Below are 22,827 nucleotides of genomic sequence, written 5' to 3'. Positions count from 1 at the left end.
TCACTTCAGTCTTTACCTGGAGTAAAATTTGTGGCAAGGTGCACAAAGCCACACTCCACATTTAAGATGTGCTGGATTTATTAAGAGATGTGCCCTCTGACTCCAACATGGCCTTCATCAAGACTGGTGTGAACAATGCCAATCTTGATGAATCAGGGCCAATATGGTGCTATATAGTAGTTAAAAAAGTAATATTTTGTGATTAGCAATTTCTTCATTATCACAGGAATTACTAAAGAGTAAACAAGGTTTGAGGCAACAGCTTTGGGAAAGTAGGTAACTAGCTGTTGGATTTCTATAGCAGAGCAGAAAGAGATTAATAAATTGATCTATAATGTAAAGGGACAAGATAATCTTTATTTTATTCAAGTACTTCTCAGCTCATTTGGGGTTTAAGAGTCCAGTGGGAGATGCTATTTGGTAAATGATAACTTACCCTGTATGAGAATGTATAAAGGGATAGTAGTCAAACTCAGATAAGACTATCCACTAGATTCCTAAACCCAGAATACGCAGAGCAGAGATTTACATGAATCCATAAACATAAATTTTTTTTTGTGTTGCATCAATAGTTTGGTTTCATATCTTGCTGTTGGTTAATCAGACTGCTTGTTAAAGAAGATCTTTCGCCAGTTTGAGCATGTTGAACTGGCTGCCTCATAGCATAGTGGCTGGAGAATTGAATTAAACTAAGTTTTTATTTTTTTAATTTCTCCTCTGGTTTACACAGATATTAGCTTGTAAAATTTAGGTTATAATTTATGAAAAGCACAATGGGGCATTACCACAGGTTTGTACTTCATCCTCTGTATGACATTTTCATAATAGCTTAGAACAGACTTTCTTCTGTGTGAGACATATAATGACAGACAATCTGTTCTACTCACAATCACTGCAGAGTGATTATGAGTGGTGGGAGAAGAGCAGAGATTAATGTAAGTATACAGTAAGTTGTTCTAAACAGATGTCATGGTGTGTTATTTTTTCCCCCTATATGTCGCTTCCTGCTTATGATTGGTCAATGTCAAACAGGGGAAGAAGTACACGCCCCCAGAGAAGAATCTCTGCTTACACCCAGTTGGACTTATCATAAATTATTATTATTATATAGCATAAACCTTACAAGCTAATATCTCTGCAATGCATAGGAGAAATTAACTATAAAAAGTAAATTTTCTTCAGTTCTGCAGCTATTATTCCATACTGTGGCCAGTTTAGTATGTTCAAACCGGTGACAGATCCTCCTTAATCAACTTTGTTGTGACATGTTGTCTTTAAATTGTCAACCTTTCCCACCAAAGTCCATACCTTCGACTGCATTTTATCCATCTTTTGCCAAATACTTGAGTATGATGGGCTTAACACTGTCCTTTATAGTTTTCATACAGACCAAAGAGGCCAATACAGTATTAAAGAGTCGAATAAGGAGAGCTAACAGTATATTTGAGGAGTTCAGGCAAGCATCCTTGGAACGAGAGTGCTATGAAGAAAAATGTTCATATGAAGAAGCCAGAGAATTTTATAAGGACGACAGACGTACGGTAATCCTGGTTGTCATTTTTATTCTACGAGCCATTAGTAAACTAAGCTTTGCATTTTGTGGCTTGAGCCAAAACCTCCTGGGTGCAAAATTTTTATAGTTGACTTTCTGTATGTTTGACACTTAAAACAATCTCTACAAGTATGAAAGTTGAAGAGACAAATAATCTCTGTAGGGGCCAAAATAAATTTTCCCAGATTTTCTCCTACTTTGTATTTCATAGCTGATTTAAGGGTTGTTAGTATTGTTGATGTACTGAGGTTGTGCTGTCCACAGAGGTAAATGATATTCAAACTCAATGATTTAGTCAAACTTCACATATTCATTATTTGGTCCTATCCTAAACCTCAGTATGTGTAAGCCAAAACGAGGAGTGTGTGATAATACAGAAGTGGTGATGTGTTTCTATAATAATTTTCCAAATGCTGAACGTGTGAATGTGGCCTTAGGGTGCAAGAAGCTAAAGGCTTTATTCATAAAAGTAGATACAGAGAAAACTCCATGAGATAATTTACTTTAGAGCTCTTAGGATGTGTTCACACATTTTTTGCTGAGTTTTCAGAGCAGAAATTACCATCAAAACTCATGGTTTTTGAACTCGTGCTTTTTTTTTTTTTTTTTTTTTAAAGAAATTCTGCTTTGAAAACTCAGGAAAAAACTTTGTTCTTACTAAGACTTTACCATTAGCCACAGCCTTCAACATTCTGAAATTAAAATGAGATTATATCCTCCCACTTTTGTGACACTGATGCAGCATTTTCAGGAAGTCAAATCTTTTACATGCGCGCCTTGGAGTGCTACCTGCTCCAGCAAAGCAAGCCATAGTATTCTCACCTATTGCCATTTTTAAATCACAAGGACAGGCTAAAGTGTCTAGGAAAACCTCCAAGATCCACATTCAGTTACAGTATTTTACCCTTTGTCCATGACCTTCAGTAACCCAAAAGTAAGCGTGGCTTGGATACATTCTATCTGCTGCCACTAGAGGAACCTCTATGCAGATGAATAAATTATTGAAGTAGATTGCTGCTGTGTCACTTCAATCCCCATGAAGTCACCCCTTGGTGACTACAAGTAGTCAGAACTGTCTCATATGAAGAAAATAATTGGATTTTGGGATCTGTACCAGGACTCCAGCACATGAGTCCATATGAAGAGCTCAGAGATACCATGATTAAAAACCTCTTTGCCATCTTAACGGGGTCGTCAGCAACCTAACTGAATTTAATATAATTCTCTATTTAATCTAACAAAATAAACACTTTCCAATATAATTCAATTTAAAAAATCCCTACCCTTCCCTCTCTAGTCTAATTTACTGTGGGTTTTTACTTTAAGATGATTTCGTTTGAGTTTTCCAGAATTCACTCTGGTTCTTGACCAAGATATCAGGGGGCTGGTGGTGCGCTGAATGCCTGTCTGAAACCTGAAGTGGATTGTCAGCAGGGACGACCACCCTTTTAGGGGCTATTCTCTGCTAGATGGAACATGCGCTGGTTGTCAACAGCATTGGACTGGAGCACCTTGGTCCCACCAGAGAAAATCGTTCTTAGGGCCCACTATGTAGTTGCATAGAAATAAATACAAGACCACCATTTGTGTGGTAAAACACACTCTTTTCCGGGTATAATGTAAGGTAGTACACTTCTTAATGATATAGAAGGGGTTGACGCCCACATTTTGGTGCAAACTCCATGATAAATGTTCCCTGGTATTTATTAACCACTAAACCAATGTTTTATAGCACCAGCGCAATGGATAAGATTTTATGGCATCTAATCCATATGCTGAAAAAATTCCTGCCATGAATTGACCAGCGCTGCGGATTTGACATGAACAATATGTCAATTTATGCTGCGGGTATTCACCACAGATTTCATCCTTTGCATTGCAATACAAAGGATCAAGTCAGTGGTAAAGTTGCACCATTGTATAATAATAAAAGCAGCAATAACTGCACAATATCTGTGTGGATATTACAGCTGGTAATTTGCGTGGGATTTCGATTGTAGAAATTCTGCAGCAAATACATTATGTGAATGTGCCCACTAATAGTAGTGGGGGCCCTAAATAACTTCATGTATGACATTGCAGTGATGTCGGAAGAGCTTTCCCAAACACCTCCCATGTATTTTTTTTTTTGAGAAAGGGAGGTGCTCAGGCAGCCATGGATGCTACAGGGGCAGGGCTGCCACTAGGAATTTCTTGAGGTTCCGCCAAGGCTCCACTCCAGCTCTGCCTCTACCACTTGAATCTTCCACAGTCTCACCATTGACTCTTGGAAAAACTTCACTTCTGCACCACGTCCTCACCAATCAAACATTAACAGTTCCGAATCCCAATTAACACCATATCGTATACATAGCCAGCAGCTTTTGTTTTGGCCAAAAGATTTTTTAAGCCACCACCACAACAACGTAGACTCTTCTGGTAGCACCCTACTCTACTCTAACCTATTAAACATTATCCAATACTCTTTTTAGGTATATTTTTCTTTATTTTTCTTTAAGGGAATGAGTCACATATATTTTTTAAAATGACCAATAATGCCACATGCATGGGACAAATACCGTCACACCTTGACCAGACCACATATTACCACCACATTGTGACTGAATTTTACAATACTGATCATTAATTAAACACAATACTAAGTGACATTATACACAGGAGCTCTGTATATACTGTCAGTGTACAGGTAATATAGTGATCACCAGTGACATTATACATAGGAGCTCTGTATAGTGGCAGTGTACAGATAATAGAGTGTTCACCAGTTACATTATACCAGGAGCTCTGTATATAGTGTCAGTGTACAGGTAATTCAATGACTCACCAATGACATTATGCATAGGAGCTTTGTATATATTGTATAGTGTACAGGTAATACAGTGATCACCGGTGACAGTATACACAGGTGTTCTCTATATAGTGTCAGTGTACAGGTAATACAGTGATCACCGGTAACATACACAGGAGCTCTGTATATTATGTCAGTGTACACATAATACAGTGATTACCAGCAATGTTATACACAGGAGCTCTGTATATAGTATACAGTATATAGTGTACAGGTAATACAGTGATCACCGGTGACATTGACAACAAGAGCTCTGTATATAGTATACATGTAATACAGGGATTGCCAGTGACATTATACACAGGAGCTCCGTATATAGTGTCAGTTTAGAAGTAGTACAGGGATCAATTGTTATATTATACACAGGAGCTCTGCATATAGTATACTGCATATAGTATACAGTGTATAGTGTCAGTGTACAGGTAACACACTGACTTACCAGTGACATCTCTAGTTAAAGTCCTTCATCTTTTTTCTTCATCCAGCACAAACCGCCATCACTTCTTACAGCAAGGACTTGTCTCTACATAAAATAACACCACTTCCAGAGCACATTCCACACTTTTTTCCTTTCTTCTACACTAGGCAGCTGAATACAGACGTGCACCCAAATTAATACATAATTAGTTATTATGCAACCCATCATTCCAAATATAAATTATACTCTACCACTGTGCCCCCACCAGCTATAAATAGCCACTTTCCCCACCTAATAAATATTTAAATTGATTACCCCCTGTACTCTTTCCCCAATTCAATACCTGTTACTGCATCCTCAACATCCCCCACTATGTACCTCCCGCTCCCCCGATTAATTATATCTACATGCCCCTTCTGCCCCAATTCATTTATGTCATGTCTTCTCTCTTTCCCACCCTCAATTCATTATCAACTTCTCTCCCCCACATTGAATACCTCATTTACTCTCCCCATCCTCAATTTCTCATTATTTGCTGCCCCACCCAATTCATCATCATTTGTTTTCCCCCACCCTCAATTCATCATTTACTGTCCCCATCCACCAGTCTCAATACATTATCATTTACTCCCTCCACCCTCAAAATTCATCATTATTTGCTCTTCCCAAAGTCATCACTTGCTCTCCCCACCCCCTTAAATTAATCACTTGCTCTCCCCATCTTTGATTGATCATTTGCAGTCTCCTGTCCCCCACCCTCAATCCATAATTTGAAATCCCCCTCCTCTCCCTCACTTCATAATTTGCAGTCCCCCTCCCCTGCTCACTTCATCATGTGCAGTCCCCCCACTTCATCATTTGCAGTTCTAACATTTCATCATTTGCAGTCCCCCTCCATCTCACCTCTCACCCATTTAATACATGTTATAAAGAAAAGAAGAAAAAAAAAGTTTTTCATACTTACCTCACTGATGAACCCCTGCAGGTGTGGCTCTGCTTCTGATGTCCTCGCACAACTCCGAGAAAATCTCCCACCATCGAGATGTGCACCGCACACAGAACTTAATTTCATGATGGGGCCTGGTGAGCAGAAGCACAATAGGGGGCCCCCTCTGTACTGCTGCTCACCAAGCCCCATACAGCAGTAAGGGCAGTAATTCCCTGATGGTGGCCCTGTACAGGGGGAGGGGGTTCATTCAGGGGTGATACAGAAGGAGAGGGTCTCAGTCAGTCAGGGGTGATACAGGGTGAAGGGGTTCAGTCAGGGGTGATACATGGGGAGGGGCCACAGTAAGGTGTGATTCAGGGAGTGGGGGCTCAGTCAGTCAGGGGTGATATAGGGAGAGGGGCTGCAGTCAGTCATGGGTGACACATGGGGAGGGGGCACAGTCAGTCATGGGTGATACAGAGAGAGGGGGTTCAGTCAGTTGGGATTGATAGAGATGGGGCTCAGTCAGTGGGAGTGGTACAGGGAGAGGGGGCTCAGTCAGGAATGATATGGGGGAGGGGGTGCACTAAGGGGTGATATGAGGAAAGGGATGCCATCCGGGGTGATATGGGGAGGGGGTTCAGATAGTGGTGATGTAGGAGGAAGGAGCTCAGTCAGGGGTGATAGAGGGGATGGGGTGCAGTCAGGTGTGATATAGAGATATAGAGGGAGGGGTGCAGTCAGGTGATACAGGGATGTGGTGCAGTTAGGTCTGACATAGGGGGAAGAAGCTCAGTCAGGGGTGATACAGGGGAGGGGGTGCAGTCAGGGGTGATAAGGAAGAAGGGGCACAGTTGGGTGATAGAGGGAGGGGGTGCAGTCAGGGGTGATATAGGGGGAAGGGGCTCAGTCAGGGGTGATACAGGGGAGGGGGTGCAGCCAGGGTTGATATAGGGGGAGGGGGTGCAGTCAGTGGTGATAAGGGAGAAGGGGCTCAGTTGGGTGATACGGGGGGTGCAGTCAGGGGTGATATATGTGAAGAGGCTCGGTCAGGGGTGATACAGGGGAGGGGGTGCAGTCAGGGAGAAAGGGCTTAGTCAGGGTTGATAAGGGGGAGTGGATGCAGTCAATCAGGGGTGAAAGGAGAGATGAATGGGGCCCTCATTTATCCCTAAGTAATTTAGTCCCCCCTTTATCACCCTGGACTAAACGCCCCCCCATTTGCATTCACTGTTAGGCTGGCAGGGGGGCCTCCTTCACTCATTGAAGCTGTAGCAGGGAGTCATCTATCTCCCTCTGCTGCTTACACTGTGGGGAGGTAGGGGGGAGCATGCATTATGAATGACAGCACAGCTCATTACCTGAGCTGTGCTGTACAGCCTGGGGAGAAGAGGACACAACAAAGCCAACACTGATTGGCTGCACTGCGGCCAATCAGTTTTAGCCTTATCAAGAGCAGCACCACTCTCCCTGCTTGCTCAACACAGGGAAGAGTGGTGATATAAAAAGCCATCAAGGCGCAACAGCACTCTCTTACTTACAAATATTGAACAGCAGTCTGCAGCAGGCAGCGTATCATTAGCATTTTCAGTGATGTGCACATTGCTCTCCCGGTTTGTCTAACACTGGGAGGAGCCATGAGGAGTAGTAATATATATGCTGGGAGGAAGTCCTGATCATGTCTCCTCCCAGAGTTAGACAACTCGGGAGAGCAGTACGCTCGTCACTGATAACGCTGATAATATGCTCGCCTGCTGCAGACTGCAGCTCGTAATTTGTATATAACAGAGTGCAGTTGCGCCCTGATGGCTTTTTATGTCACCGCTGCTCCCAGTTAGACAACCAGGGAGAGTGGTCAGTATGCGCATTGCTGGCACACTTGACTTATGTTCACTATGCCAGCAGATGTCAATGCCTGGGCCCACCGGTGGGCCAGTCCGACCCTGGTTGTCAATAGACAACATGCTCAGTTGTTGTCCCTACTCAATGCTGTGTTACAATGTACTTCCTCACCGGCTTTAAAGAGAAGTGGCGAGCCAACAAGAGAGTGCTCTCTTACCGGCTCATCACTGACAGTGTGTTCTCTGGCCAGCTATAAAGAAAAGTGACAAAATTATCAGTTTGCCACTTCAATTTAGAGATGTCAAGGGAGTGCACTGTTAGTATTCCTTCAAAAAATATACAGGAAAGATATATATCTTGGTAAAGTGTTAGCCAGTAGATAGAAAAATATTTAGAACTAGCTGTACTACCCGGCTTCGCCCGGGGTAATAACTGCTGTTAGCAAAATAGAATGTGTTAACAAAAATTTATTCTGCACAAAAAAAACACAAAACAAATAGATAGAAATGTAATTATTAAAAGGCAAAAACTAAGCTAATAGAAGCATTTTACAACATATATTTCAACACCAGAGATATTCCACACAGATTTAACTAAATTGGCCAAGTAATGTGAAGTAATCTTCTACTACTTATTCGAGAGCCTTTTGATAAACGACATTCTTAGTTTTTCCTTCAGGTGCAAAGACAAACAGATTTTTGGCTGTTCCAACTCTTGAACAGGCCACATAAAGTTGACCATGAGAAAAGCATGGAGATTGTAAATCTAAGCTAGCTGAAGAGCCCGGCTTGCCTGGGCATAGTAAATATCTGTGGTTAGTTATAGCACCTCACTTCTCTTATTTTCCCATCACGCCTCTCATTTTCCCCATCACATCTTTCATTTTCCCCCTCACATCTCTCATTTTCTCCCTCACACCTCTCATTTTCCCCCTCACTCCTCTTATTTTCCCCCTCACTCCTCTCATTCCCCCCTAACACTTGTCATTTCGACCTCACATCTGTCATTTTCCGATCACTCCACTATTTTCCCTCACTCCTCTCATTTTGCACTCACACCTTTTCATTTTCACCTCACACCTCTCATTTTCACCTCAGTATATACATGTTTGTCATCTCCCTTATATATAGTATACACCTGTATGTCATCTCCTGTATATAGTATATACCTGTATGTCATCTCCCCTGTATATAGTATATACCTGCTGTGTGTCATCTCCCCTGTATATAGTATATACCTGTATGTCATCTCCTCCTATATATAGTATATACCTGTATGTAATCTCCTCCTGTATATAGTATATACCTGTGTGTCATCTCACCTATGTATAGTATATATTTGTGTGTCATCTCCTCCTGTATATAGTATATACCTGTATGTCATCTCCTCCTATACATAGCATATACCTGTATGTCATCTCCTCCTGTATATACTATATACCTGTAGGTAATCTGCTCCTGTATATAGTATATACCTGTGTGTCATCTCCCTCTGTATATAGTATATACCTGTATGTCATCTCCTGCTGTATGTAGTATGTACCTGTATGTCATCTCCTCCTCTATATAGTATATACCTGTGTGTCATCTCTCCTGTATATAGTATATATCTGTGTGTCATCTCCTCCTGCATATAGTATATGCCTGTGTGTCATCTCCCCTGTAAATAGTATATACCTGTGTGTCATCTCCTCCTGTATATAGTATATATCTGTATGTCATCTCCTCCTGTATTAGACCTTGTTCACACGTTATTTGGTCAGTATTTTTACCTCAGTATTTGTAAGCTAAATTGGCAGCCTGATAAATCCCCAGCCAACAGTAAGCCCACCCCCTGGCAGTATATATTAGCTCACACATACACATAATAGACTGGTCATGTGACTGACAGCTGCTGGATTCCTATATGGTACATTTGTTGCTCTTGTAGTTTGTCAGCTTATTAATCAGATTTTTATTTTTGAAGGATAATACCAGACTTGTGTTTGCTTTAGGGCGAGTTTCGTGTGTCAAGTTGTGTGTGTTGAGTTGCGTGTGGCGACATGCATGTAGCGACTTTTGTGAGATGAGTTTTGTGTGGCGACATGCGTGTAGCAACTTTTTGTGTGTCGAGTTGCATGTGACAGGTTAGTGTAGCAAGTTGTGTGCAGCAAGTTTTGCGAATGGCGAGTTTTGCGCGTGGCGAGTTTTATGTGTGGTGCCTTTTGAGTATGTGCAAGTTTTGTGTGAGGCAACTTTTGCATGTGTTGCAACTTTTGTGCATGTGGCAATTTTTCCGCGTGTGCAAGTTTTGCGTGTGGCGAGTTTTCCATGAGGTGAGTTTTGCACGTGTGGCGAGTTTTGCATGTGGAGAGTTTTGCGCATGGCGAGTTTTGAGCGGCGACTTTTGTGTTTCAACTTTTATGTGGCGAGGTTGGTGTATGTGTGGTGAAATGTGCGCTGAGGGTGGTATATGTGTTCGAGCACGTGGTAGTGTGTGGCGCATTTTGTGTGTGTGTTCATATCCCCGTGGTGGTGTGGTGATTATCCCATGTCGGGGCCCTACCTTAGCAACTGTACAGTATATACTCTTTGGCGCCATCGCTCTCATTCTTTAAGTCCCCCTTGTTCACATCTGGCAGCTGTTAATTTGCCTCCAACACTTTTCCTTTCATTTTTTCCCCATTATGTAGATAGGGGCAAAATTGGTGAATTGGAAAGCGCGGGGTTAAAATTTCACCTCACAACATAGCTTTGACGCTCTCAGGGTCCAGACGTGTGACTGTGCAAAATTTTGTGCCTGTGGCTGCGACGCCTCCAACACTTTTCCTTTAATTTTTTCCCCATTATGTAGATAGGGGCAAAATTGTTTGGTGAATTGGAAAGCGCGGGGTTAAAATTTCACCTCACAATATAGCCTATGACGCTCTCGGGGTCCAGACGTGTGACTGTGCAAAATTTTGTGGCTGTAGCTGCGACGGTTCAGATGCCAATCCCGGACATACATACACACATACATACACACATACATACACACATTCAGCTTTATATATTAGATTGAGAGTCCTCAGTGGTTGATACCTTTTAATGGCTAACTGAAAAGATGGTAACAAATTGCAAGCTTTCGAGACTACCCAGGTCTCTTCATCAGCACTGCTACATATAGTGAAAATCACAATCTCCTATGAACAGTGGCGTAACTACAAAGTTATGGGCCCCGGTGCGAACTTCCAAATGGGCCCCCCCCCTGCAGCCCTGCCATACAACTCAATGTAACCCCCATAGAATACAACGCAGCCCCCCTCATAGTATAATGTAGCCCCTCCATACAGGGGCAGTGAGAAAGACACAAGCAAATGGTGACGAGGGGGCAGGGGAGAGGGCACAAGGGGGCTAGGGGAGACAGGCACAAGGGTAACATAGGGGGGCTAGGGAGAAGGAAGACAGGCACAAGGGGACACATGGGGGCTAGGAGGCAGGGGAGAAGGTTACAAGGGGACTAGTGGGCAAGGGAGCCTGACACAAGGGGCACACGGGGACTAGTGGACAAGGGATACAAGCACAAGAGGACACGGACAAGTGGGAAAGGGAGACTGACACAAGCCCAAGGGGACAAACGAGACAGGCACATGGGGACACACAGGGACTAATGGGCAAGGGAGACTGGCACACGGGGACAAGGGACACAAGCATAAGGGGACAAGGGAGACAGGCTCAAGGGGACACACGGGCCCCTGACCTGCCAGAGCCGCTTGCAGCGGCGACCGCTGCGACTGTGGTAATTACGCCCCTGCCTCACACACACTACAGATATCACACACACACACACTACAGATATCACACACACACACACACACACTACAAATATCACACACACACACTACAGATATCACACACACACTACAGATATCACACACACACACTACAGATATCACACACACACACACACACACTACAGATATCACACACACACACACACTACAGATATCACACACACACACACACACTACAGATATCACACACACACACACACACTACAGATATCACACACACACTACAGATATCACACACACACACTACAGATATCACACACACACACACTACAGATATCACACACACACACACACACACACTACAGATAACACACACACACGCACTACAGATACACACACACACACTACAGACAACACACACACACACTACAGATATCACACACACACACTACAGATATCACACACACACACACACACACTACAGATATCACACACACACACTACAGATAACACACACACACACACTACAGATAACACACACACATTTCAGATATCACACACACACTACAGATATCACACACACACACACACACACACACACACACACTACAGATATCACACACACTACAGATATCACACACACTACAGATATCACACACACACACACACACCTCACAATCTCCTCTCTGGTACAGGGGTGGATGATGTAAATCGGCTGCAGCTTCTCCTGACTAAAGCGGCTCTGTCCCGCACCTCCCCCCTGCTCTCACCTTCTGTCCCGGGGCTGCAGAGCAGAAGCTGACAGTCTCACCATGATGACTGGAGCTGCTTCCTGTCTCTCACGTGCCCCGGCTGCCCCCTCCCCCTAGATACTGTTGCCGTGCAGGAGGAATCTCCTGCACTGCAACATGGTGTTGGGTGCCTCTGACCGCCCGGGCCCCTGACCTGCCGGGCCCAGTTGCACTGGCGACCCCTGCGACCGCGGTAGTTACGCCCCTGCCTATGAATGCTGGTCATGGTCTGGCATTCACAAGAGCATCTTAATGACAGCACTGGAGTCATCAGCAGACTCCCATCTGTCATGATGATCCATTGGCACCCCTCGATCACGGGCTTGTCGATGGGAGCTTGAAATGACACGCGTCCATGTTGGCCCGTCTTAAATGCTTCTGTCAGAGATTGACAGCGGGATTTAACAGGTTAACAGCCAGAGGTGGAGCTCCACTCCACCCGCAGCTGTTAAAGGCACATTATGGCTGGAGAAAGATGTGGACTCGGCGTGTGAGTTCACATCATAGGGAGGGACACGACATATGATGTAAATATACGTCATATGTCATGAAGGGGTTAATGACATTATCAAGTATTCCTTTCTAAGCCACCAGAATAACAAGAAATCCTAAACCGCCCTATTTAAAAATGCGACGTCTTTTATGTAGAAGGGTAGCGCAATCATTCTAAGGCCTTATTCACTTGTTAGTTGTTTTCATATACAAGAAAACTGACCAAGTTTCATCAGTTATTTCGGTTAGAGTTTCATCCGAGTACAATCAGAGTTTGGTCGGAGTTCAGTCCTAGTTTTATGAGTTTTTCTCGTATGAGAAAAAAAAAGTTTCTCTATTATATTCCTATCTAACAGTTCATGAAAATTGGACCGCACTCAGATGGCATCCAAGTGCTGTCCGATTTTCTCATGGAGCCATAGACTTGCATTGAAGAATTTGATCCAACACTCAGATCAAAATCGGACATGTCTTCACAATTTTGCGGTCCACAGAAAATCACAGACATGTGAATGGCTCCATTAATAGAAGTACGAGTGCTATCCATAAAAAACACTGATTGTACTTGTACGGAAAGCACAAACATCTGAATGAGGCCTACATGTGAGACTTTGTTTTCTAACTAAATTTCTAACTTCACTAAATTTCCATATTGTTACATTGATTGTTCAAAATTACGATTTAAAAAGGGCTAACATGAAATTCTCTTCTTCATCTCTAGAAAGAATTTTGGAGGCTATACATAGGTATGTCAACTACCAACTGATTAACAACCAATCTCATCTGTATTATTTATATGGTAAGAATTTCAAGTCTGAACTGTTCACAGATGAAAACCAATGCCTTTCCAATCCTTGTCAAAATGGTGGCACGTGCTATGATGAATATCAGTTCTATATGTGTCTATGTCCAGAGGGGTATGAGGGCAGAAACTGTGAAACAAGTAAGTTCATTTTTCAATAGATGATTCATTAGACTCTGTCTACACTGCTTCGGTTTATAAAAGATGCTGTGACAATATGCAAAATCTATATATGAAGAATTCCAGTGTGATCCACATTCACTAAATATGAGGTCCGTCGTGGTACTGTTGAGATTTGCATCTTTTTATAGCAAGAATAGGGTGTCATGCTGCACAATTATTGCCATCAAGTCTTGATGGAAGCCCCAAGAGAGGCTCACAGCATGCCTCCTGCTGCTTTTATTTGATACATAGGGATCCCCATTTTAGCTTCACATACTATATTGCCTCCCATTGTTTCACTTACTTCAATACCCCAAATTTTTTTTTTGTATTTTATGCAATCAGAGTTGGTTTTATTGAGGTGGTTGTCACTTTTTCAGAGTCTGTCCGTGTGGTCCACACCTCGTAGTTTGAGAGACGAGTCGTATTCAACTGAATTAGCTTTTGGAAGTCTTGACCTACCAACACATAGTATGTTGGAGAGAGCAAAGAGTTCCTCACTTTGGTAGTGCTAAACCTGGACCTAGACATAAGAAAGCTGTTGGCCAAACAATGGTTCAGTTGGCATCTCCCTCTCAGGACTTCAACCTAACCAAGCCTCAGGATAGTACATTTAAAAGATGGTGTATTGAATCAGAATAACATTTTGTACCTTTCGACAGATAAAAATGGCACACTGAGGTGTGAATTTGAGAATGGGCAATGTGAGCAGTTATGTCATGACACTCCAACCATACGACACTGCTCGTGTATGGAGGGATATGCTCTAGGGGAAGATGGAACATCATGCATTCCTACAGGTCAGTAAATATCATCTTCTATTGGGCAACTCTTGGATGGGTAGATTAGAATGGCAAATACCATATAAAAAGCCATTGTTAAAGCTAATTAGTATAGATATGGTCTTCCAGGACAAAATTCTTGGTGGAATATTTGAAAATATTTATATTTCCTACTCTACTTCACCAATATATTTCCAATGCTTGTTTAACAGTGGAATATCCATGTGGACAGATACCAGTGTTGAAAAAGAAAATAACAAAAGGGCGAATAGTTGGAGGTGAAGAGTGTCCGAAAGGAGAGTGTCCATGGCAGGTATACAGTTCTTTTAACTCCATTCACTTTCCTCCTCAGGCCAAATTGTTAAAATCTGACATCCATCATATCACACAAAATGGTTAATAAATAAAAACTCCTATATCACTACTTTACAATAGCATCATTTTTTAAACATTTTTTAATTGTTAGGATGATAGAAAGCTTAAGAATTTAGCGTCAATATTTCATTTTTTCAAAGAAATTTACAAAACCTATTCCCTATTTTTTAGTGACCAATTCACTTTTGAAGTGACATTGAGGGGCCTATATGTCAGAAAATCCCCAACCAATATCCCATTTTAAAAACCGCGCCCCTCAAAGATTTTAAAGCTGCATTTAGCAAGTTTGTTAACCCTTCAGGTGCTTCACTGGAATAAACACAAAATGAAATGAAAAATAACATTTTTTACACATTAATCTCAATTTTCTCATTTTTACAAAGGATAGTAGAAGAAATTGGACCTCACGATTTATTATGTAATTTCTCCGAAATGCAGCAATCCCAATGAGATCGGAAACTACTGTTTGGGCTCATGGCATGGCTCAATAATAGAGTGCTACTTGTCTTTTGGTGGATAATTTTGCAGATGCCATGTCCTGATTCTCAGAGTCCCTGAGATGCCAAAACAACAGATATTTTTAACAAGCGAACTATTTAAAAACTATACGTCTTAAGGAATTCACCGAGAGGTGTTGTGAGCATCTTGAGATCATGGGTGCTTCATAGAATTTTATAACATTTGACTGTGAAAGTGGAAAAATATACTTTTCTACTAAAATATTGCTTTATCAGTAAATAAATTTTTTCACGAGGTGTAATAGGAGAAAATTGACTCCACAATTTGGTACAATTACTCACAAACGTTGCAATACCCCATATGTGTACAAAAAACACTCTTTGGGAACATGGCAGAGCTCAGAAGAAAAGGAGCACTATTCAACTTTTTGGAGCACGATTTTGGCCGGAATAGATTGTGGACGCCACGTCACATTTGTAGAGTTTCGGAGGTTGCAAAGCAGCAGAAATCGCTGTTGTAGCTTGTGGGATCGCCAGTGAGGCCAAATTAAGATCCTTATTATTGCAATCACTTGGAGAATGGAATGCACACATGATCTGTGAGCAAATCAATTCTGTGTATTCTTCTGCGAGTAGTTTTTCTTATACTATTTAAAGACAAACGAGGTTCGAATTGGAAATTTCTATTTGCCACCCCCTTCTGACAAACATGTTCTGAGTTGTTATTATTATGTCTTTTTCTTAACTAACTAGCCATAACACAAAACATTATATATGAGATAGGAAAATACTAGACCAAATATTAGACCTTAAGAAATTAGTAAACATAATATGAGACTGTTAGACTTATCAATGCTACACAAACTATAGAACTTAGGAAAATATAAATCATTCGATATTTCCACCAAGAAGTGACTCTATTTTGGATATTACAACCTCAATTCCAAGAAAAGTTGGGACACGATGAAAAGTGTAAATAAAACAATGTTTAAATTAGAACACATAACAGAAGGTGAAAGTTGCACATTTTTCCTTTTCCTTTTTAATAACATTTTTAAAAATAACTCATTTAAAAATTGATGGCAGCAACATTTCTCAAAAAAGTTGGGACAGGCCCAGGTCTACCATTGTGTAGCATCACTTCTTCCTCTTACAACAGTCGGTAAATGTCTTTGAAGTGAGAGTGAATGAGACCAATTGCTGAAGTTTTGAGAGAGGAATGCTGCATCATTCTTGTCTGATGTAGGATTCTAATTGCTCAACAGTCCTGAGTATTCTTTTCTGGTTATTTTGCATCAAGTGTTTTCTATTGGTGAAAAGATTGAAAGGCAGGTGTCCAGTTCATCACTCGAACTCTTCTTTTGTGAAGCCATGCTGTTGAGATGATGGACACAGAATATAGATTAGCATCGTCTATCTGAAATATGCAAGTCCATCCCTGATATACAGTACAGACCAAAAGTTTGGACACACCTTCTCATTTAAAGATTTTTCTGTATTTTCATGACTATAAAAATTGTACATTCACACTGAAGGCATCAAAACTATGAATTAACACATGCACAAGAACATCAGCCGTATATTACCAAACCAAAAAACTAGCGACTCAACCATGAATATACCATTAATAGGAGAACCATGAGTCAAAAAGGGTTGCCAGCCGTATTTAAATCAAATAATATCAATTTTTATTAAGGTACAATCAAATAACATAATAAAATATTACCACTTATGATAAAGTGACATAGTGACTAAATCCGTGGATGCAGTGGTGAGCTGGGAATATCGGTACGAGACATGAAAGCTCCTATGATATACATATGTGAAGATCGTATATTATCACAATGAAGTGTGCTAGCAGTTGACTGCCGAAAACCGGCAGCCCAGCAAAGGTAAATTGATTCTATAAAGTGCAACAGTGCTATGAAACAGACCTAAAGCTGCAAATGCACACAGAGTAAGTAAAAGGTGTTATTTACCCATGTGGGATAGTGTAGAAGTCTCGTCCGGCACCCAGTCACATACCCCAACGCGCGTTTCGCGTTTGAACGTTGCCGCTTCCTCAGGGGGCGTGGTCTAATTGTGATCCCAGTCCCATATAAATAGTGGTCACATCCGATCATGTGACCGCATCGCTAACATGTGCCAGTGCGCCTGCGTGAACCGCTAATGCAATCCTATGCGTTCCAAGCCTCACTCCCCATAGCGCAAGCGCCGGTCACGTGAGCGGGCGGGCGCCATGCCCCCAACACATGACACAGGACCGCGCTACGAGGAGAAAGCAAGAAACAGCAGGGCGGATTACACTGTGTGTGAATAGGTGACTGTTACTTGAGAAAAAACAATATACCTTGCAAAAGATGTGCCTTTGTATGTGTATTAATATGAAATTTACAAGTGATAAGTTCCCTGAACATTTATCTCCAAAATCCATAATGAATGTTAAGAATATGATCTGACATACTATAAGATATATGGAGCGGAGGAATGGACAGGAAAAATTGTGATATACAAAAACAGGTTAAAATAAATGGTAATATGAAAAAATTGTAACATTGATAAAACATCCAAACGGCGTAAATGGTCAGGACCATCTTAGTGGACATCCAACATATGAAAAGAGAGAAAACATCCACAAATAAGAACAATGAGCTATAAACTATACATACAAAATCAATAATCAGTTATAGCTACAATAGCCAATTTTCCAATTAATAATGTCCACTATGAATTCTGTATAGTACTTTGATGTTGAGTCTTGTGGATCTTTATTCATCAAATCCTCACATTGATGTCCACAGCTGGCAGCCATCGCATGCACGCCATAAGGAAATAATCACACACTAAAACATGAGACAAAAATTCACAATTAAAATCTGATGTCATTATGTTCCCAAGATACGCACTTATAATTTTGGATCTGAGGGACCTCCTCGTGGCTGCTATCAGTGTGGGGATTGCATCTCTTGTGTTAATATTCGTCGCACTGCCACTTTTGAATCTGCCGATGGTCAAAAAACCTTTTCCATCAATTACCATATAAATTGCAACACTACACACGTGGTGTATTACGCCACGTGTAGTTGTTCTAAGATTTATATTGGTTTAACTTCCCGCCGTCTTGGAACCCGTACTAGGGAACATGTACGAGATATATTGGCAGCGGCAAATGAGACTGATGTGACGCAACTCAAGACGATACCCCGTCACTTTTTGCAGTTTCATGGGTGTAACCCAAAATCATTTATGGTACGAGGTATCGATCTTGTAAAATGTGGCATCAGAGGGGGCAATATTAAGCGTATCTTGGCACAAAGAGAGTGCCGCTGGATCTCCATACTGGGCACTATGACGCCCGTAGGCCTTAATGAGGCACACGGTTTCTCCTCTTACCTTTAAGAGATTTAGTATAGTTCTCTTGTCTTCGGTATTTCCTGCTGTCCTTGCCATATCTCATCAGATTTTAATTGTGAATTTTTGTCTCATGTTTTAGTGTGTGATTATTTCCTTATGGCGTGCATGCGATGGCTGCCAGCTGTGGACATCAATGTGAGGATTTGATGAATAAAGATCCACAAGACTCAACATCAAAGTACTATACAGAATTCATAGTGGACATTATTAATTGGAAAATTGGCTATTGTAGCTATAACTGATTATTGATTTTGTATGTATAGTTTATAGCTCATTGTTCTTATTTGTGGATGTTTTCTCTCTTTTCATATGTTGGATGTCCACTAAGATGGTCCTGACCATTTACGCCGTTTGGATGTTTTATCAATGTTACAATTTTTTCATATTACCATTTATTTTAACCTGTTTTTGTATATCACAATTTTTCCTGTCCATTCCTCCGCTCCATATATCTTATAGTATGTCAGATCATATTCTTAACATTCATTATGGATTTTGGAGATAAATGTTCAGGGAACTTATCACTTGTAAATTTCATATTAATACACATACAAAGGCACATCTTTTGCAAAGTATATTGTTTTTTCTCAAGTAACAGTCACCTATTCACACACAGTGTAATCCGCCCTGCTGTTTCTTGCTTTCTCCTCGTAGCGCGGTCCTGTGTCATGTGTTGGGGGCGTGGCGCCCGCCCGCTCACGTGACCGGCGCTTGCGCTATGGGGAGTGAGGCTTGGAACGCATAGGATTGCATTAGCGGTTCACGCAGGCGCACTGGCACATGTTAGCGATGCGGTCACATGATCGGATGTGACCACTATTTATATGGGACTGGGATCACAATTAGACCACGCCCCCTGAGGAAGCGGCAACGTTCAAACGCGAAACGCGCATTGGGGTATGTGACTGGGTGCCGGACGAGACTTCTACACTATCCCACATGGGTAAATAACACCTTTTACTTACTCTGTGTGCATTTGCAGCTTTAGGTCTGTTTCATAGCACTGTTGCACTTTATAGAATCAATTTACCTTTGCTGGGCTGCCGGTTTTCGGCAGTCAACTGCTAGCACACTTCATTGTGATAATATACGATCTTCACATATGTATATCATAGGAGCTTTCATGTCTCGTACCGATATTCCCAGCTCACCACTGCATCCACGGATTTAGTCACTATGTCACTTTATCATAAGTGGTAATATTTTATTATGTTATTTGATTGTACCTTAATAAAAATTGATATTATTTGATTTAAATACGGCTGGCAACCCTTTTTGACTCATGGTTCTTATATGAATTAACACATGTGGAATTATATACTTAACAAAAAAGTGTGAAACCACTGAAAATATGTCTTATATTCTAGTTTCTTCAAAGTAGCCACCTTTTGTTTTGATGACTTCTTTGCACACTCTTGGCATTCTCTAGATGACCTTCAAGAGGTAGTCACCGGGAATGGTCTTCCAACAATCTTGAAGGAGTTCCCAGAGATGCTTAGCACTTGTTGGCCCTTTTGCCTTCACTCTGCGGTCCAGCTCACCCCAAACCATCTCGATTGGGTACAAGTCTGGTGACTGTGGAGGTCAGGTAATCTGGCGTATCACCCCATCACTCTCTTTCTTGGTCAAATAGCCCTTACACAGCCTGGAGGTGTGTTTGGAGTCATTGTCCTGTTGAAAAATAAATGATGGTCCAACTAAACACAAAATGGATGGAATAGCATGCTGCTGCAAGATGCAGTGGCAGCCATGCTGGATCAGTATGCCTTCAATTTTGAATAAATCCCCAACAGTGTCACCAGCAAAGCACCCCCACACCATCACACCTCCTCCACCATGCTTCACGGTGGGAACCAGGCATCTAGAGTTCATCCGTTCATCTTTTCTGCGTCGCACAAAGACACGGTGGTTGGAACCAAAGATTTCAAATTTGGACTCATCAGACCAAAGCACAGATTTCCACAGGTCTAATGTCCATTCCTTGTGTTCTTTAGCCCAAACAAGTCTCTTCTGCTTGTTGCCTGTCCTTAGCAGTGGTTTCCTAGCAGCTATTTTACCATGAAGGCCTGCTGCACAAAGTCTCCTCTTAACAGTTGTTGTAGAGATGCATCTGCTGCTAGAACTCTGTGTGGCATTGACCTGGTCTCTAATCTGAGCTGCTGTTAACCTGCGATTTCTGAGGCTGGTGATTCAGATAAACTTATCCTCAGAAGCAGAGGGGACTCTTGGTCTTCCTTTCCTGGGGTGGTCCTCATGTGAGCCAGTTTCTTTGTAGCACTTGATGGTTTTTGCCACTGCACTTGGGGACACTTTCAAAGTTTTCCCAATTTTTCTGACTGGCTGACCTTCATTTCTTAAAGTAATGATGGCCACTCGTTTTTCTTTACTTAGCTTTTTTTTCTTGCCATAATACAAATTCTAACAGCCTATTCAGTAGGACTATCAGCTGTGTATCCACCAGACTTCTGCACAACACAACTGATGGTCCCAACCCCTTTTATAAGGCAAGAAATCCCACTTATTAAACCTGACAGGGCACACCTGTGAAGTGAAAGCCATTCCCGGTGACTACCTCTTGAAGCTCATCAAGAGAATGCCAAGAGTGTGCAAAGCAGTCATCAAAGTAAAAGGTGGCTACTTTGAAGAACCTATAATATAAGACATATTTTTAGTTGTTTCACACTTTTTTGTTAAGTGTATAATTCCACATGTGTTAATTCACAGTTTTGATGACTTCAGTGTGAATGTACAATTTTCATAGTCATGAAAATACAGAAAAATCCTTAAATGAGAAGGTGTGTCCAAACTTTTGGTCTGTACTGTAGATGTTGTCTGGACAGGATGAGAGCATACGTTGTTTTAAAACCTCTATATAAAGCTCAGATGGTGCCCTTCAAGATGTGTAAACTTCCCATGCTGTAGGCACTAATGCAGCACCATACCATCAGAGATTCAGATTTTTTAACCTGTTTGCTGCTAACAAGCTGGATGGTCCCTTTTCTTTTGAGTCCACAGGAGACGTTCATGGTGTCCATAAAGAATTTCAAATTCTGTTTCATCTGACAACTGAACAGTTTTCCATTTTGCCTCAATCCATTTTAAATGAGCTTTGGCCCAGAGAAGATGGAAGTGTTTCTCGATTGTATAGATACATGTCTTCTTCTTTGCATACTAAAGCTTTAACTTGCATTTGTGGATTGCACAGAGAACTGTGTTCACAGACGATGATTTCTGGAAGTATTACTGAGCCCATGAGCATGCAATAGTGACTGTCAGGCTTGCCTTTGGGGAAATGGATTTCTCCAGAGTCTCCAGAGTCTCTGACCCTTTTGATATTATGTACTGTACATGGTGGAATATTCAAAGTCTTTGCAATTTTACACTGAGGAACATTTTTCTGAAATTGTTTCACTATTTCTAGATGCCAATGTTCACAGATTGGTGAATCCTATTATCATTTTTGCTGCTGAGAAACTCTACTTGTGTAACAAGGTCTAACACATACCAAAAAAGTTGGGACTGATTTTCAATTAAGTCACATCACTGTATAGAAAATGCATTCATGTTAGTTGAAAATTGACATATTAAGCAGTTATTAATAATATTAAGCAGTTTCCATTTTTTCTTTGTAGGCATATAGACATTAGGTTAGCTGGGTGCTTTAACATTGCTAATAACATGATGTGTGTACTTATGCCCTAGGTGTGATTTTTTTGTACTGTCCTCTGATTTTTTGTGATATTCCCTTGTTAATTTTAACTTTTATATATGTAATAAAACAATAAATTTTATATCATACGTTTATTTTTTGGCTGTTGCCTCTAATTCTCCCATAATTGATGGGGGGTGTTGATTAGTGACTGTTGTTAACACAGTCTCAAATTTTTTGAGATGTGTTGCTGCCATCAATTTTTTAATGAGTTAATTTTTTCAAATGAAGTTGGAAAATGTGTTACTTACAATTTGTGATGTGTTCTATGTTCTATTGTGAATAAAATATAGCTAGAAGAGGTTTCCAAATCATTGCATTCTTGTTTTCTTTACATTTATACAGTGTTCCAACTTTTGGGGAATTTGGGTTGAAATATTCTTCCAAGAAAATGTAGCTTTAGTCCCAAGTTTTTTATTTTCACAATTGCTTGTGCAATTCCTCCTAAGAATGCTGATACCTCAAATATGGTCAGAAATTACTGTTTGGGCGCATGGCAGGGT

General features: G+C 41.2%; 1 protein-coding gene across 2 annotated transcripts in view; it reads left to right on the top strand.

Moving 5' to 3' along the window:
• F7 (coagulation factor VII) overlaps nucleotides 1-22,827 on the top strand; it is a 40,732-nt gene that overhangs the window by 5,546 nt on the left and 12,359 nt on the right. For both annotated transcript variants that reach the window (XR_013224483.1, XM_077299695.1), the window contains exons 2-6: nucleotides 1,378-1,541; nucleotides 13,344-13,368; nucleotides 13,452-13,565; nucleotides 14,249-14,386; nucleotides 14,581-14,681. Coding sequence is in view for 1 of the 2 variants with exons in the window: in XM_077299695.1 (XP_077155810.1) it covers nucleotides 1,378-1,541; nucleotides 13,344-13,368; nucleotides 13,452-13,565; nucleotides 14,249-14,386; nucleotides 14,581-14,681 (542 nt within the window). In the remaining variant the exon portion in view is untranslated. The remainder of the gene's footprint in view (nucleotides 1-1,377; nucleotides 1,542-13,343; nucleotides 13,369-13,451; nucleotides 13,566-14,248; nucleotides 14,387-14,580; nucleotides 14,682-22,827) is intronic.

The sequence above is a fragment of the Ranitomeya variabilis genome, chromosome 3 (genome assembly GCF_051348905.1).
Source record: "Ranitomeya variabilis isolate aRanVar5 chromosome 3, aRanVar5.hap1, whole genome shotgun sequence".
NCBI classification, from domain to species: Eukaryota; Metazoa; Chordata; class Amphibia; order Anura; family Dendrobatidae; genus Ranitomeya; species Ranitomeya variabilis.
This window is presented reverse-complemented; position numbering and strand designations above follow the sequence as displayed.